Raw genomic sequence first — 16,947 nt, 5'->3', positions numbered from 1 at the left:
TCCTCTTTATGTCACCTGTTCTCACCTGGTAAATGTAAGTAATTAAAAAAATAAATAAAATTAGTACTTTTCATCATTTCTTACCAAGATGTTGTAATACTTTTCCTGAGTCAGTAGCAATTTACAGGTGACTTATAGAATAAAAACGGAGCAATTGTTTATTTTATTTTTTTAATGTGTTTTTAACCTTGTGTCACACACATGAACTTAATCAAAGGTAATAACATTTAGTCTAACTTTACAGAATGACACTCTAAGCTTAAATTTTAGGTCTTCAAGACTCACCATCTGACCATAAAATGTCCTTCTCAGCAGGTATAGAGTTTGTCTGCCTTTGTCAGCATGTTTACTTTTTCTGTTCTTTTACCCTTTAGCCTAGGCAAAGTGCCTCTCCAGAGGGCCTTTGATTTGATTGATTATCTTGGAAATGAGACCTACACGGCACCTATCACTGAAGCCCTGTTCCAGACAGGCCTCATCTATAACCTCCTTGAAAAGCTAGGATACATGGATTTGGCCTCAAGACTGGTGGTAAGTCTGTCTTTTTGTCAGCTTCTCTTCGTTGCTTGCCTTTAATATGGTTATTCATAATTCCATTCAGCAATAGTAACAGGCTGAAAAGGAACTAAATTCCATTTTCTTCACTTTCCAAGAGACCTTTACTTTGAATCAATGTCATTGCTTACCATGAAGAGCTGATAAAGGCTTAGCATGATGTGGTCTTTGAATATCAAAATATAGACTTCTGATCTACTATCACATGAAAAAGAATTTTTCTATTCAAATTTTTATATAATAAATGCTTTAAATGGACCCTTTTGCAAAGTAGTGCTCCCCATTAATATCCTAGTCGTCAATATTAAATGACAGTTAAGTTTATCTTATCGATGAGGATGCTGGTGGATATAAATTTCTCTGCAAAGCAAAGCAGTAGGGAGTCTTGATATTGGAGACTTTTACCTTTTCTTTTTTTTTTTAAAAAAAAGAACAGTTGCCTGATCTTAACAGTTGTTATTTTAGACACTTCAGTGTTAAACCGTTGACTGAGTTTTTAAAAGCTTGGGAGGGAGTGATGAATCCTTTGTCTTATCCAATTCTCTGAGTCAGCACATTCTGACAACAGGACTTGCTTTGTAAACTGGTCAGGTTTTCCAGGGACCAAGCAAAAGGCAGCTTTCAGGAAAAGGAAGAAAGTACTGGAACAGGAATTAGAGTAAGTCTTTTAGGGTTTTGGTGTTCTCATGGTAAAAGCAAGAGGTTGGATTACATCTTTTCCTTTTTAACGATGTTCTTTCTGCTGCTCTTTCTAACCTACTGTGCATCCCATGTCATGAGTTCTTATCACATACATGATTCTCAATGGGAGAAGGGACTGTGGAGCTTGAAAAACACCCTTCCTCACAAGTTTCTGATCTGACCCCAAAGGAGCAACCCCCATCCTTACCCATAAATGAGATGCTTAAGTTAGATGATTTCTGAGGTCTCTTCTAATTGATAGATTTTTGCCATTCTTCTATTTCATAAGGCTTTAACTACCAGCCTTAATAAAAACCAGTGCCTGGAATGTGACCCAGCCCATAGTGACATTCAGTAAATGTGGAATGAATAAATGGGCGAGACACTCCAGAAGCAAGTACATTTCAGTGCTTATTATATCCTGTACACCATACTTGGTGTTTAATGTAGATTACCTCATTTAATCCTCATACAATGCCCAAGTAGATATTTCTACCCTCATGAGGTAAATGAGGAGACTAAATAACTTCCTCAAAGTCACTTACCTAGTCATTTATAAAGCCGAGATTCAAACTCACATTGGTTTCACTTCAAAGCCCATTCTTTGCCTTATGTTACTATATTTTAAACTAATTTGTATTCTAGCAATGTCATCTTTCCAATGATACCTATTTGTTGGGAAAATCAAAGTTTTTTCTTTCTTGCTATCATTCTTTTTTAAACTGAAATTTTAAATTAAAACAGGCTCAAAAGCTTGTACATCATGTGTTTAAAGTTTAAAATCACAGACCCACATCTAGTTACTTCCTTGTAGTATTGATGTGCATTTCCAAGAAGTATACAAATAACTTATTGGTCTCTTTAGGGCAAACTTATAATCTGACACGGACTTTCTACTGTTAGTATATTAAAGAAATAGGCCATTTGTTAGCCAGTTCAACTACTGTAGATGTGCATTTGGGTTGTTTGGAGTTTGGAGCTATTACAAATAGTGTTGCTGTGAATATTCTTATACATGTCTTTGGTGAATTTCTATGGGGTATGTGTCCGGAAGTGGAATTGCTGAGTCAAAACATATGCATGGTAAACACTGTACTACCAAGTCATTTTTCAAAGTTACACCAATTTAATGCTCCATCAGCAGTGTATGAGAATTGGAGTTCTATTCTGGATCTATATTTTTGGAAACACTCACTATTACAGTGGTACCTCGGTTTTCTAATGTAATCCGTTCGGAAGACCGTTGGAGTTCTGAAAACCGAGGGTTCAGCAGCCGACAGCTAGGACTCAGGTTCTTGCCTTCAGTGGAAGCCCTGTGGCATGTTCGACTTCCGAGGCGTGTTCGAAAACCAAAGCATTTCCTTCCGGGTTTACGGCGTTTGTAACCCGAAATGTTTGTCAACGGAGGTGTTCGAAAACCAAGGTACCACTGTAATAGCAAACCCTTTTTTCTTTTAGCCATTTGGATGGGTGCATCGTGATATTGCAATTTTGGCTTTAATTTGCATTTCCCTAAAGTGAAGATAAATTCCTTTTGATATGTTTATTGACCATTGGATGTTCTCTCTCTCTTTTGAAATTTATTTTTAGAGAGAGGAAAAGAGAGAGAAACATCAATATGAGAGAGAAACATTGATTGGTTGCCTCCCAAACATGCCCCAACCGGGGATTGAACTTGCAACCCTGGTATGTGCCCTGATGGGAAATCTAACCCACCACCTTCTGCTGTAAAAGGCTATATGCTCCAGCCAACTGAGCCATACCAGCCAGAGCTGGATATTCTCTTTTGTACCCAAGTCTTTCAGTTCTTTTTCTATTGGATTGTCTGCCTTTTTCTTACTGATTTGTAAGAATTCTATACTATTTATGAGTTCTTTGTTGATCATATATATTTACAGATATCTTCTCCAGCTCTGGCTTGCTTTTCACTCTCTTAATGATTTTTTAATTAGCATAAATTCTTAATGTTATGGTATGAAATCTGCCTAATGCAAGATATTCTCGTGTGTTTTCCTCTGAAAACTTTTATTTTACCTTTTATATTTAGATTTATGATCTACCTGGAATTGATTTTTGTTTATGGTGTGAAGTAGACATAAATATTAATTTCTTTTCAGTATGGATATCTAATTGATCCAGCACCTGTATACTTAACTGTATACATATATATATTTTTTATTATAGAATTTCTATGATTACTTTGGGGGTTATTAGTCCCATATCAAATCAAGACTATTTGGGGTAATATATTAGTATCCTAGGGTCACCATAATAAATTATTACAAACTTGGTGTCTTAAAACAACAGAACATATTTTTTCACAGTTCTGATAGCCTTAAATCTGGGTGTTATCAGGGCAAGGTTGATTTCTCCTGAAGGAGAATCTATTCCTTGCATCTCTCTTAGCTTCAAGAGGTTACTAGCAATCCTTGGCAGTCCTTAGTTTGTAGTTGCATCACTACAATCTCTGCCTCTATCTTCACGTGGCCTTCTTCCTGTGTTTCTTTGTCCAAATTTCCTCTTATAAGTTCACCAGTCATTGGATTTGGGCCCACCGTATCCAATATGACCTCATCTTAACTTGTTTATATCTTCAAAAATTCTATTCCCAAATAAGGTCACATTCACACGTTGCAGTCAGACATAAGGTTTTGGGGAATATTATTTAAATTTCATGATGGCAGAAGCCACTCTTCCTCTGCCTTTCTCCATTAACTGTTGAGGTCCAGTGTCAGGAAGCACTTGATAACTTACCTCAAGCTATCCCTCTGCTGAGAATATAGATGCAAAACACAAAGGAGTTAAACCTTTTGAATATTTTGCTACTGTGTGCACTCAAGTAATTGCATCTTCATTCCAGATGATAACTTCCAGTTTGCTGGACAGGTATGTGCTTCTTAACATAATTCATGCCCTGGCTGGTGTGGCTCAGTTGGTTGGGCATTGTCCTGTTCACCAAAAGGTTGCTGGTTTGATTATACAGGTCAGGGCACATGCTCGTGTTGCAGGCTTGATCCCTGGTATGGGGCATGCAGGAGGCAGCCGATCCATGTTTCATTTTCACATCAGTGTTTCTCTCCCTCTCCTGTCCTCTCTCTCTAAAAATCAATAAAACTGAAAAAAAAGAGCATATTTCAGGGTGGGGTCCAGAGGTCCGATGGTTAGAAGGCAAAGGCAGGAGGCCACACATGTGTTTGGAAGACCATAGGCCCTTTTACTTCTGGAGATTTCATACACTTGATTGTTAGTTAAAAGTCAGGTTAGCTTAAATTCATCAAGAGGGAGAAATTGTCTCTTTAAAATTCTTATTCTAATTTTAGGGCATTCTGGTAGCATCAAAATTCAAAATATGAAGTCTGACCTACTGTAGTCAGAGATTAAAATGGCAGACATTTCTGAGTCCTTAGATCCAGTCTTCAAATAGTACTCGTGATTAATACTACTGTCTAATTTTTTATGTCATTGTCCCCAGAGCAGTATGCACACTTATTGGTTATTTTGTTGTGTAGGCTGCACATACCTACGTAACACATACCCATAGATCACATTTTGTGATGTATGCTATGGTGTTGCGGTGTGTAGGGTCTGGAGACACATTTGACTTGTGTCAGATTGTTCACATATGATGTTAACATCTGATCCTAACCATATTCCTGTCTCATCACTTATAAGTCTGTCATTCTTATACATATGAGGGATTGGTGAGATAAACCTTTTGCAATAAAGGCTGACACTTCACTTTCAAGAAGCTCAGTTGACCCAAGAAAGAACTCCCTGGGCATATCAGTGTAAAATTAAAGCAGTAAATCAAAATGTCATACGTAAGTGCCAGCATCTTTCCCTGTTTTATTTTTTAAATCATTTTATGTTGTTGTTGCATTTTATTGCATAGCCAGTGTTTGTAGCTTGTATAACCCTACTTAAGTGCTAGAGTAGGAAAATGTTCGAAAGGTTTAACTGCTTGAATTGTGTTTAGCAGCTGTATCCCCTCTCCCCACTTGCCATTTTCACTGTATGAAACCAGAGGATGAGATTCTATTGTTTAATGAGTTTAAATTTCAAAAATTAATTTAGAACCATGGAAAAAATAGGCTTAAATGTATTTTTTAAAGGCAGAGGTAATTTGAAGCGCTTGCTATGGTTGATTAATACTAAAAATATAACCTGGAATTTTCTTTAAAATTTTTTTTAAAAAGAAAATATTTTATGTTTACTCTATTATGTTACCATTTGAAGTATAAGTGAAATCAACTATTTCGGTAATTCCTCTTGACTGTTTGGTGTACCGGGAATAACTAGTAACATTTCACCATGTAATTCTGATGGAGTAACTGCTCAGGAATTAGCATTAGCATCTTCAAATGTCAGGTCCCTCTTGCCTCCAGTTCTTTTGAGTGCCATGTTTTGTGCACTGGCTACTTTATGTTTTAGGTAATTCTCAAGGAGCATTTCCATTTTTCTCCACTGAACTTTTGAAAACAGCATTTCAAGCATGTGACTTTTTTTTCTTTCATTCCCTTTTTGTTTCTATTTGACAATTGTGAGTAGCTTTAAAATTTCTTTTTCGCTTCAGTCACTTGGGATAGTTTGCTATCGTGATGCTGTTGAGCAGGGGAAGCCAGTGAAGACAGCGTGCACCAAAGCAGTCATGTGGACCCAGTAGGGCCTCCGGCATTGCTTTTGTGTTCTTGCATTATCAATCATCAAAACAAGTAGTTTTCCACTTCACGTCCTCCCAGTCCCTCACAAGCTTACTCACGCATTCCACAAGATGCCTCTTCTCTATTTTATTGCTTTTGCAGCAAACAAACAAAAGCAAGTTGATGTATCATCACAACTTTGAGTCCTCCTTGCACCAGTTCTTGTTTCTGTTCTCATAGCTCCACAGGAGGTTTATTCAGAGGTCTTCTGAGAAAATGGCCTCACAGTTTACAGGTCTCCGACTAGGATTCATTTCGGATGTTGACAGTGGTACTCTGTAAGAATATAATGCTCCGAGAAGAACTTGAACTAATTTTCTGGGGTTGAGAGTTTTTGTATGTGGTCATCTGGAGTAGTTGAGTTGAGACATGAGCAGAGTGATGCTGGTAAAGAAATACCAGTGGGAAGACCTGCCCCTGTGCTGAGACCTGCGGCGAGGTGTGCGTGTAAATTTTTTCATTTTGTTTCTCCTATTCAGAGCCATGAAGTTTTTCTAAAAACTACCTGTAAGCATTTTATATTAAAATTTGCATTCTTTTTAGTGGCATTCATAAATACATGTTTTACAAGATGATTTTTTTAAATCCCATATGTCTTCACTCCTCCCCATGCACCACAGTTTGCAACATGGAAGTACCTCCATATACTATGAATAGCTTTCACACTTCTGTTGTAGGGAGAGATGGAAAAGAAATAAGAGATTTGTTGATTTCTTAATACCATAAGTATACATTTAAGAATTACATCTTATTCAGAAGAAACTGTTAACAGTGGACTGAATAGTGGATGATGTTAACTGTTAATATCTTTAAGTGTGATAAGGTATCATGGTTATATAGGAGAATGTTCTTGTTTCTGGGAGTTGCATGCCAGTGTATTTGTAAATGAAATATCATGATATCTGTAACTTACTGTCATATGGTTCAGCTAAAACCATTAAAGCATATGTGTATGTATGTGCATTATACACACTCAGAAACAAAGCAAATGTAAGAGTATTAAAAAAACAGTGAATCTGGCATATGATTGTGCATTGTACTATTCTTGTAGCTTTTCTGTAGGTTCAGAATTTTTAAAATAAATGTTGGGTGGAGAAAAAATAACCATAAACAACTATACTTTCTTGCAGTCCTCATTTTCTCACTAATTAGATTAATTTGTTACATCATCAAACTAGTTGATATTTTAAGTATTAATTTAATATTGGATTGACAAACATTTAAACATCTACTCATGAGTAAAGAACTATATTTTTCTCTCACTGCTATTTGGATTTATGAATTCTGAAGCCATGAGGTCGGTAAGTTCCAGCTTCCTTCAAGCAGTGGTACTGTGAGACAGGAAAATAACTTCTTGCTGAGTACACACAGGAGAAAGGTTCCCTACTTCAAGAAGCCACTAATTCTTTCTGTGTTATATCTTAAAAGTCCCTCTTGACTATACTAGCCTTTTGTATAAACTTTGTCACTGAGTGGTTCATCCCAGCTGTATGCGGGCAGTTGATATTTGGTGAGTAATACCTGTGTCCCCGTGCCTTTTTTTTCCTTGGGTAAATGTTGGGAAAGAGATCTAGTCGTCCTTATTTTTTTGGTTGTCCTAATTATTATTATTACATTATAAAACACTTTTTCTCTCTAGACCAGAGTATTTAAATTGCTTCAAAGCCAAATTCAACACCAAAATTGGACTGATGAGGGCACCCCATCTGCTCGAGAGCTGCGGTCAGCCTTGCTAGAATTTGCTTGCACCCACAGCCTGGAGAACTGCAGTTCTACTGCCATGAAGCTATTTGACAATTGGGTGGCATCCAATGGAACTCTTAGGTGATGTGTGCTCTGCTCAAACGATCTCTCTTCCTCTTCATTACTTCACATTATATATTAAAACAAGGATCATCTCATCCTGGGTCATACATGTTATAAAACTGAGTGTCAATGTATGTGAACTCTATGCACTTATGTTCTCAAATGATACCGGTTTTAAAAAAATAGATATAACATAAAATTTAATATCTTGACAATTTTCAAATATACAGTTTAGTAGTATAAGCATATTCACATTGTTGTGCAACAAATCTCTAGAACTTTATCTTGCAAAACTAAAACTTTCTATCCAAACAACTCCCCACCTTCCCCTCTCCCCAGCCTCTGGAAACCACTGTTCTACTTTCTATTTTATGAGTTTTTAATGCTCTATAAATACCTGATATATGTAAAATCATACAGTATTTTTCTGTAACTGGCTTGTTTCACTTAATATCCTCAAGATTCACCCACGTTGTAGTATGTGTCAGAGTGTTCTCCCTTTTTCAGGCTGCATGATGAATCCATTGTATGTCTAGACCACATTTCACCTATCCATTCATTTATTGATGGACATTGCTTCCACCTTTTGGCTCTTACGAATAATGCTGCTATGAACATGGGTGTACTATATCTCTTTGAAACCCTGCTTTCAGTTATTTCAGATCTATACCCAGAAGTGGGATTGCTGGATCATATGGTAGTTCTATTTTTAATTTTTTGAGGAACTGCCACATTGTTTCATAGAGGCTGCACCATTTTACATTCCCACCAACAGTGTACAAGGGTTCCTTCCAATTTCTCCACATCCTCACAAACACTTGTTATTTCCTGGGTTTTTTGGTAGCAACCATCCTAATGGGTGTGAGGTGGAGTTAGCAATTAGTAGAAATATTTTGATGATGATTAGTTCTCTCTAGGTTTCCTAGGTTGGGCATTATGGAAAGAGTCAAGCATCAGATAAACAGATCTTAATAATGGCAGAAAACTATGCTTTTTCCCCTCTTCTTATCCCTCTCTCCGTATTTCTACCATGGAACTTACCACACTGTATTGTAACGCATATATTTATTGTTCTGTACTTTGTGATAGCCTGTGAGTTCCTGCAGGCAGACTGTGTCTCTTTCCCTCTTCATCAGCCAGCCAGTTGCCTGCCTCGTTCTTGTGGATGTTCGGCAAATAGTTATTGTATTAAATTGAATTGATATTTCTTATAGTCCTACCAACTAGGACTAAATTAACCATTTTCTTCACTGTTAGTTATACAGTAAGACTCTTCTGTTGTACTCTACACTGACCCCAAAAACAATACCACTAGTCATTTCCTTACCTTTGAATCCAGGATTTTTTCTTGTTCTCATATTTGACCACCTCTCTTACAGCCTACCTACTGATGTCATGACTGCTGTGTTCAAAGTTGGAGCGAGAACTGAGAGGGGCTGGTTGTCCCTCCTAAGCAAGTACACCTCTGTAGGCTCTGAAGCAGAGAAGAATAAAATACTTGAAGCTCTTGCCAGCTCAGAGGATGTACGGAAGCTTTACTGGTATGAAACCACCCAAGAAATAGGATATATAGACACCAAGAGCATGGAAGCATTGTGCTCCACTGGTGGGGAGCTCACTTCCCTGGGATGGCCCTTTTCCCCTTTTACTCACAGCCCAGACCTGACTTGGTCAATGTGGTAAGGTGCCCGCATGTGCTGAGTTTCATCTCAGGAATTAGATAGATAGGCAGAAGGTGCTTTGCCCAGAGGAGATTGGAAGATGCCAAGAGTCACAATCCCTGCCTACTTTCTTCTTAAACACTTCTTCCCCTTGGCATGTTGTCTTAATTCCACAGTTAGAGCTTCATTCTTTCTGGTCAAGGCATTGCTCTGTCCAAGCTGTCATTTTGAAAATACAGACACTATAGAAAATGGGGCCATGTAAAAGCTTATAGGCTATACCTTCATATGAATTTGTCAGACATTTCCCTTTTAATATCTAGCTGATGAAGACCTGGAAATGGGAGTTTCACATGGGGAAAGAAGGGCAATGAGTAGTGCTCCTGACAGGAAGAACAGTCAGTGGCCGGTGGAGGAGTTCCGGGGAGCCGAGGGAATGATGGAAGGATCTTGAGAGTCAGTACTAGGAGGGAGGCATTTGGGTGTCATTGCTTCTCTTGTATAATTTTGCTCAGATAAATCCTAATAGTGTCCCAGAGATTTCCTCAGCACCTTCCCAGACCTACTTTCCAAAGTATACACTGTAAATATTTCCTTTAAAATAGTAGCCAGCCTCTGATCCAAGCAAATAGAGAAATGTTTTTGTTTTAAATTAGTAATAATTCTGTTTTAAATTGGTAACACACTAATAAAGTCCCATTATAAAGTATTTAAATAATACCTAAGAAAATGGAATAAAACTTGAAAGTGTCTCTCATACGATTCTCTCATATGATCAGTTACTTCCATTCTTATTCTCTCTGTTAACAGTGTCAATCCTGGTCTGTATATTTATATGTCAACATAGGGTTATACTATCCCCAGTGTTTTGTGATGGTCCTATCAGAGCGAATGATCAGTCTCTGAGATTTGCCATGTCAGTTCTTGAAGCCTGCTTCATTTGTTTTCATGGCTGCATAGTATTCTCATAGTGTGGCTTTGTCATAATTTGTTTAACCCATCACAGCTTGATAAGCACTTGGGTTTTCTTTCTATTAAAAATATTACTGCATTCTTTTGGGGATATGTGTTTTCTCTCTATACAGATTTTATGGCACAGTGGATGAGAACTGCTGTGTTCAGATGTCAGGCTCTACTGTTTGCTAGCAGTGTAACTGGGGCAATTTACATAACCTCAGTTTCTTAAACTATAAAGTGGGGATAGGTAATAATTACCTTTTTCAAGCATTGTTGTGTCAACAATTTAGAACATCTAGTACATATGAAGTATTAATGAATAATAACCATTAATATCAAGAGTATATTGTGAAATGTATCTTCATTTTCACATTATTTAAACAACCCAATTTTTAAGAGTAATAATATACCTGCCTATTCAAATCAAATAACATTTTTAACCAAAAAAAAAATCAGTCTTCAGAATTATAAATTCTACCAGAATTTATTTCTCAAATGTCCTTACTACATCAAGAACTATGTATTAATGTCACAGTATATTGAAGTGCTTATCTCATTAGTGAGTTCTTCATTTAAAAAAAATGACAAGTTTTCGATTTATTGATCTATCTTAGACTAACCCGAAATTTATATCCCTTGAATTACTACAGAGCTATAATTAGGAGACCAGGACTAATGTGCAGCCATCACTTCATCATGAATAATTTTTTTGGAAGCTAAATCTGTTTTGCTTTTTAGGTTAATGAAAACTAGCCTCAGTGGAGATATCATCCGAACACAAAAGCTGTCATTTGTCATTAGAACAGTGGGCCAGCATTTTCCTGGACACTTATTGGCGTGGGATTTTGTCAAAGAGAACTGGAATAAGCTTGTACAGAAGTAAGTTTCTCAGAGAATTACTAGCTTTTAGTATTTTCAGTCTCTGCATTTGAAAAATATGCCCAGTGTTGTATTGGTTCATAGGTGTTATGATTTGCTGTGAGAGGAAAAATGCTTCAATAACATTTAACTGAAGCACCCAGGAAATTTCACATTTTTATAAACATAATTCCATAGTGTGAGTCACCTAACAGTGGTGGTCCGTTTGAGCGCCTATCAAGCCTGACCATGCCCGATGCCAGGTCACTCAGTTCAGCATGGCCACGGGCTATTTCAGAATAGCTGTTTAGTTATGTGTGTTAAAAATGCCTTTTTGTTGCCAAGGGATCTGTTCAGAACTCACACCCAGGTAGACAGCACGAATAGGTTTTTTTTATTTTAAAGCAATAATTACATTTGTGGAAGTTTGTGGTTTTTGAGTAGATCAAATGAATTAATAATTTATGTGGATATCCCCAGCTCCTGCCTTTGCCCACCTTCCCTTCCCGCGGCCGTGGGTGCGTGTAGGACTGCTCTGACTTACCGAGCTGCGGGTTCCCAGCAGAGGGACTCTGCTCTGCCTTTGGCACACGTGGCTTAGAGTAAAGCATTTCCTTAGCACTCAGGGACTAACTCACCAACAGCTGCCTCAGTTTTTGCTCTTTTTGCTCTTGTGTTTGTGTTTCTTCAGGTTCCATCTGGGTTCCTATACCATACAAAGTATTGTTGCTGGATCAACTCACCTGTTTTCAACAAAGGCACACTTGTCGGAGGTTGGTTGTATAAAATGCTAGTAAGGGAGATGGGTATCCCTTTTCTCTCAGGCTGCTCGGGTTAAGTCAGATGGTGGCTTTTTATGCCGGTTCCTGGCCCTCCTCTGCCTTCATCAGTGCTAATGATTCTGCACTGGGATTACTTCTAAAGGGTGGACATACAGCAATGAGAAAAAATTCTGATGAAAAATTGTGATTCCATTCTCAGCAATATCCCCTTGTCTCCCTGATACAGATAATGTTTAAATTAAGATCAGTATATGCCAGGTTTCTTAGTGGTAAAATTGTCGTGAAGAAGGCCACTCCAAGGGTGAAGTGGGCACCAGGCCTACCTTCCAATTCTACTTCACTTGCTGTTACTTGGCCACTTTATTTTTTTATTTTAAATTTGAAAAATTCATCCTTGTGTGGGAGTAAGGAAAATGCATTTTTAAGATTACTTTAGATTTCTCCATACTTGATCAGTAACTTGATATAAATACCCTGGGCATTAAAGTACTTCTTGCCTCCACTTCTTTCAAGACATCAGCCTAGCTATCATTAAGTGAAAGTTTATTTGAAAAGTATATTCAGAGTTACCTGAGATTTACTGTTACTTTCTTCTTTTGAAATATTTCTATGTGAAACTTGCAGGTTCAGGCATTCTTTGAAAATCAGTCAGAGGCAACCTTCCGGCTTCGTTGTGTCCAGGAGGCTTTGGAAGTCATTCAGTTGAATATCCAGTGGATGGAGAAGAACCTGAAAACTCTGGCAGGGTGGCTGTAGCATGCACAACTGCACCTCATTTCGTCACCCACTCAGAGAGCTTGTTAACTTGGGCTCCGCTTGTTAACTTTTGCAAAAGCCAAGGTGAAGCCAAGGATAGCTGCTGAGTTGTTTGCATTCCTGGAAGTTCTAGTTAGCTCAGGGCCCGTCTGTATTTTTCATCGGTCTTTCCTGAAATGTCTTTGGGCAGTACATAGTTATTTATTACAAATTTCACCTATATGGCAACCATCTACAAAAACAATAAGTAATTTTTCTACTTTGAAAATGCCCAAATGGGGAATAAAATCTGTTTTGGAATTCTGTTCTATTTCTCAGTATCCGTAAAGTACTGACCCAGTGAAACAAGGAAAGATCTTCCAGGGGAGCCACCATCTGTGCAGGCTGCTGGTTTGTGAGCCATGTGTTGCTTCTTGTTGGTAGATGTTACTGAATGTGGTAGCAGCTTAAAAAAAGTATGGCAGTGAAGTCGATGAAGCATGAGACTTAGAGAGCTGATCTCAGGTGTGCAGATCTACTTTGATTTGGGGTTTTGATTAATCCTTTATTTCCTGGGAAAATTTTAAATAAGATCTATAACTATTTTCTCTGCAGAGTAGCCAGGTGCTATAGAATTTTTAAATTTTTGTTATATTGAAAAGCTAAATAACAAGGCCAAAAGATTACATTTTCCCAATATTTAACATTTTCTTTTTCATCTTTTAGGAAAATGTTTCAAACCAAAATAGCTTTAATTGTAATTATTTTATTCTTAAGTTTCAGTATTCTCCAAATCAGCGCACCTTTCTCACTCCCTGCCATATATATACCTTATGTTATAAATAAGTATTTCCAAAGTTGTGGCAAACATTTTGTTAGTACTGGAGTCTTTTATCACTATTCCTAAAAATAAAGGTTGTTTTAGATGCCTTTTGGCATGATAGATTATTTACACTTTCTCTCTGAATCATACCCATAAGTGGATTTTCATTTTATATGATAGAGTAGCACATTAGAAACATTTTAAAGTAGGGCCTTTGAGAAATTGAACATTTTTATTTGAAGTTCACCATAGTACCTTAAAGGAATGAGAGCATGTGAGAGGGGTTAACTTGATTCAGGTTGAATATGGTGGGCTTTGAATTTTTTCTACTGTTAAATACAGTACTTTTCTTTAGTTGAAAATTCATAGTTTTATTTTACCATGGCCAAACTAACAGATTAAAAGGAATGTCCAAAGAAGAAAGAAACAAAGAAAAATGAGGGAGAAATCCAAAACTGTATGGCATTTTTACTCCTTCTAAAGGAGAAATACTGTACTTGAATTTTTTGAGCTCTGCAGACTTATACCTAGAGTATTGTGTTTCTTTGATTCTTAGGAGAAAAACTTTCTTCCTAATAATTCTTGTACTTTACATTTTGTTTGAAACATCTTCTTTGTACAAAAAGGGTAATTGCCCATTTGCAAGCACTTAAAACACTCCACAGAATCAGACAATGGCAAAGGTCACCTTTTTTTATTCAGCAAGTATAAAATGAAAATATGTCGGATTGTGTATAAAATTATATTTTATTTTATGAAAATATTTTTATATAACAAAATTTAAAAGGCTGGCAAGCTGAAAGATAGCCTTCTTTACTCCTAGTGTGTTTTCACCCAATTTAGTCTTTTCTAAACATTTATCTCTCTGTTTTAGAGTAGAAAACATTATATCCTGAGAATCACAGCATCATTTAAAGATGTCTTATTGAAACTGGGGTAATTGTAGGTCTTTATTCCTTTTGTGCTTCAGTAAATGAATGATAATTTAGTTGATAATGAAAGTGAGTTTTTATATTTTTAGAGTAGGGAAAAAATACTAAACTTTTGAGGGGTTTTTGTTGCTGTTGTTTTTAATCATGCTATATTACAAAATCCCACTTTGATACAGAATTTAAATTTTGCTACTTCTCAAAATCAGTTAAGATGCTTCAGTTTTACCTACCCATCTTCACATTGCTCCTGTAACGTGTGTTAACTATGCATATGGCAAATTTTGTCCTGGATTATATAATTTTTCCTGTGAGTGTGTGGTGTCAGGGGGTGTTATTATTATAAGTAAAACTTTATCAAAACTTCAACTAAAAAAGAGGTAACTCATAATCCATTGTTATCTTTGTACTCAAAAGCCATTCATTCCCGTGAAACCGGATCCACAATATTTGTACTTGTATTTGTGGGCTTTGCCTCAGATTATTTGCAGTTTGAGTAGGCCTTACCTCACATTTTCCCTCAGAATTCCATAATTTCCAATGATATGTGAACCCATCTATATGAGACATCTGAAACTAACCTGTCGGGAACATAAGGTTAATAGGTAAAACATGTGGTATAATACGTGTAATTGTAGCTTTTGAAGTTTTCCCCAAAAAACTTTATCTTAGCCACTATATTTCTGAGAACACAAATAGATCGAAGCACAGCAGTCACAGTATGCTTTTTATATAAGCACATAAGTCCATGATACGATTAAATACTTGTTTGACAAGTATTATATGCATTGTAGATGGACAGTCTACAAATTGAAAAGACATACCTAGATTCTTAGGAAAGGTAGAATGGGAAATCCAAAATTGTGGGAACACAACACTTATGTTTTGGAGATTTGAAAAGCTATGAAAGTAGAAATCTAAGGAGTCCAGTTCTGTAATATCAAGTGATTGGATATATTAAACTGCAAGGAGTGTCGGCCTCCGCCATAAGCCTGCACCTTCCCCCATCTTGCTGATTATATAAATCTCTTTAAGTGAAATTGTTTTCTTTGCCATTGTTTCAGTGTTCATCAACTTTCTATCACAGGTTCCACTTAACTCTTAATATTCTTTGCCACTCATGTTTTCATTTTATTGTACTTAAACATTGTAGGAACAAAAGAGCTGGCAGAAGAGCTCTGGGTACATAGAGGATGCTGAGCTGCATCAGTCTTACTGGGTACAGAATAGAATCCTTTCTGAATATTGGACAGTAAAAAATGAAAGTTAAGTAAGTGCTGAGTTTGTTGAATTACTGATAGCCTGTTACTGACTTGGATTTTTAAAAATTCTACTCAGACTAAAGCACCTGGAACCATAATCAGTAGTCAGATTGCTGCCCCATCACATAATCCCTGTGCATTTTGTGGGGCTGCAGGGAAGGCATACGTACCTCAGGAGATGTGTCATCACCAAGCATAGTAGTTCCTGGGCCAAGTCTGCAGGATGAAACCTGAATTCCCTAGGTAGGAGGTAGCTCTTCTCCCCTTTGCCTGTGTTTTTAGTGTTTTTATTGGAATTAACTCTCTTTTTAAAGAGCTTCCCCAACCCCCATTTGTATTTTTAAAAATAATGTACATAATTTTGCTGGATTTTTTTGCATTTTTACTTTGTGCTTCATTCTTTGCATTGGCAAGTAAGTGCCAAATGAAAAGTGGAGGTCCAAAAGTATGATAAATCTCCTCTTCTCCCTTTCCCTTATTGCCGGCATGGGCAATAGCTAGTAGAATAGTTGACTGATTTCTTTCAGTGGCTTTTTGGAAGTATATACTTTAAAAATGTACATATGTGTTTTTATATTTCATTTTGTATATTTTGTCCTGATGAAAAGTGGAATAGTATCCATGAAAATCTCTTCTGTCTTCCTGTATTGTCTGTGTGGGCAACAGCTATAGAGTAGTTTTTTTAAATTTTCTGTTTTGGAAGAAGGTGGTGATACTGGGGAGAGAGCAGCATATGTTCTTTTAAAAATGTATACAAATGTTTTTGCTGCTGTTTGGTGGGTGTTGTTTCATTTTGTATTTCATTGATCCTTCTCATGGATATGTAGCTATCTAATGAAGTGTGGAGATCCAGAAGTATGACAGATGTCCCATGCACCCCTCCCCTATTGCCTGCATGGACAATAACTAATAGAGTTGTTGGTGCTGTTGTTTTGATCTAGTCTTAGGGGTAGGGGGAGATCTGTATCATTCTTTCAAATGTATATAAATTTTATGCTACTTATTTATATTTCATTTTATATGTGTTCTTTTGCATGGATGCATATGTACTTAATGAAAATTGAAGTTCACAGAATGACAGATTTCCTCTTTTCCTTTTGCTTCTTTGGACACTAGAGTAGTTTGTTTTGTTCTATAGTGTAGGAGAGAATGGGGTATGTACCTAATGTATATAAATAAATTTGCTACCACTTTGTAT

At 36.8% G+C, this 16,947-nt stretch overlaps 1 protein-coding gene across 4 annotated transcripts in view; it reads left to right on the top strand.

The window, feature by feature from the left end:
- LNPEP (leucyl and cystinyl aminopeptidase) overlaps positions 1 to 13,971 on the top strand; it is a 76,069-nt gene extending 62,098 nt beyond the window's left edge. For all 4 annotated transcript variants that reach the window (XM_081131392.1, XM_081131393.1, XM_081131391.1 and 1 more), the window contains exons 13-18: positions 375 to 531; positions 7,576 to 7,760; positions 9,122 to 9,283; positions 11,099 to 11,239; positions 11,910 to 11,991; positions 12,625 to 13,971. In XM_081131392.1, the coding sequence (XP_080987518.1) occupies positions 375 to 531; positions 7,576 to 7,760; positions 9,122 to 9,283; positions 11,099 to 11,239; positions 11,910 to 11,991; positions 12,625 to 12,756 (859 nt within the window). In that variant the 3' untranslated portion in view covers positions 12,757 to 13,971. The remainder of the gene's footprint in view (positions 1 to 374; positions 532 to 7,575; positions 7,761 to 9,121; positions 9,284 to 11,098; positions 11,240 to 11,909; positions 11,992 to 12,624) is intronic.
- Positions 13,972 to 16,947: the final 2,976 nt, after the last annotated feature.

The sequence above is a fragment of the Miniopterus schreibersii genome (genome assembly GCF_964146895.1).
Source record: "Miniopterus schreibersii genome assembly, chromosome: 3".
Lineage (NCBI taxonomy): Eukaryota > Metazoa > Chordata > Mammalia > Chiroptera > Miniopteridae > Miniopterus > Miniopterus schreibersii.
This window is presented reverse-complemented; position numbering and strand designations above follow the sequence as displayed.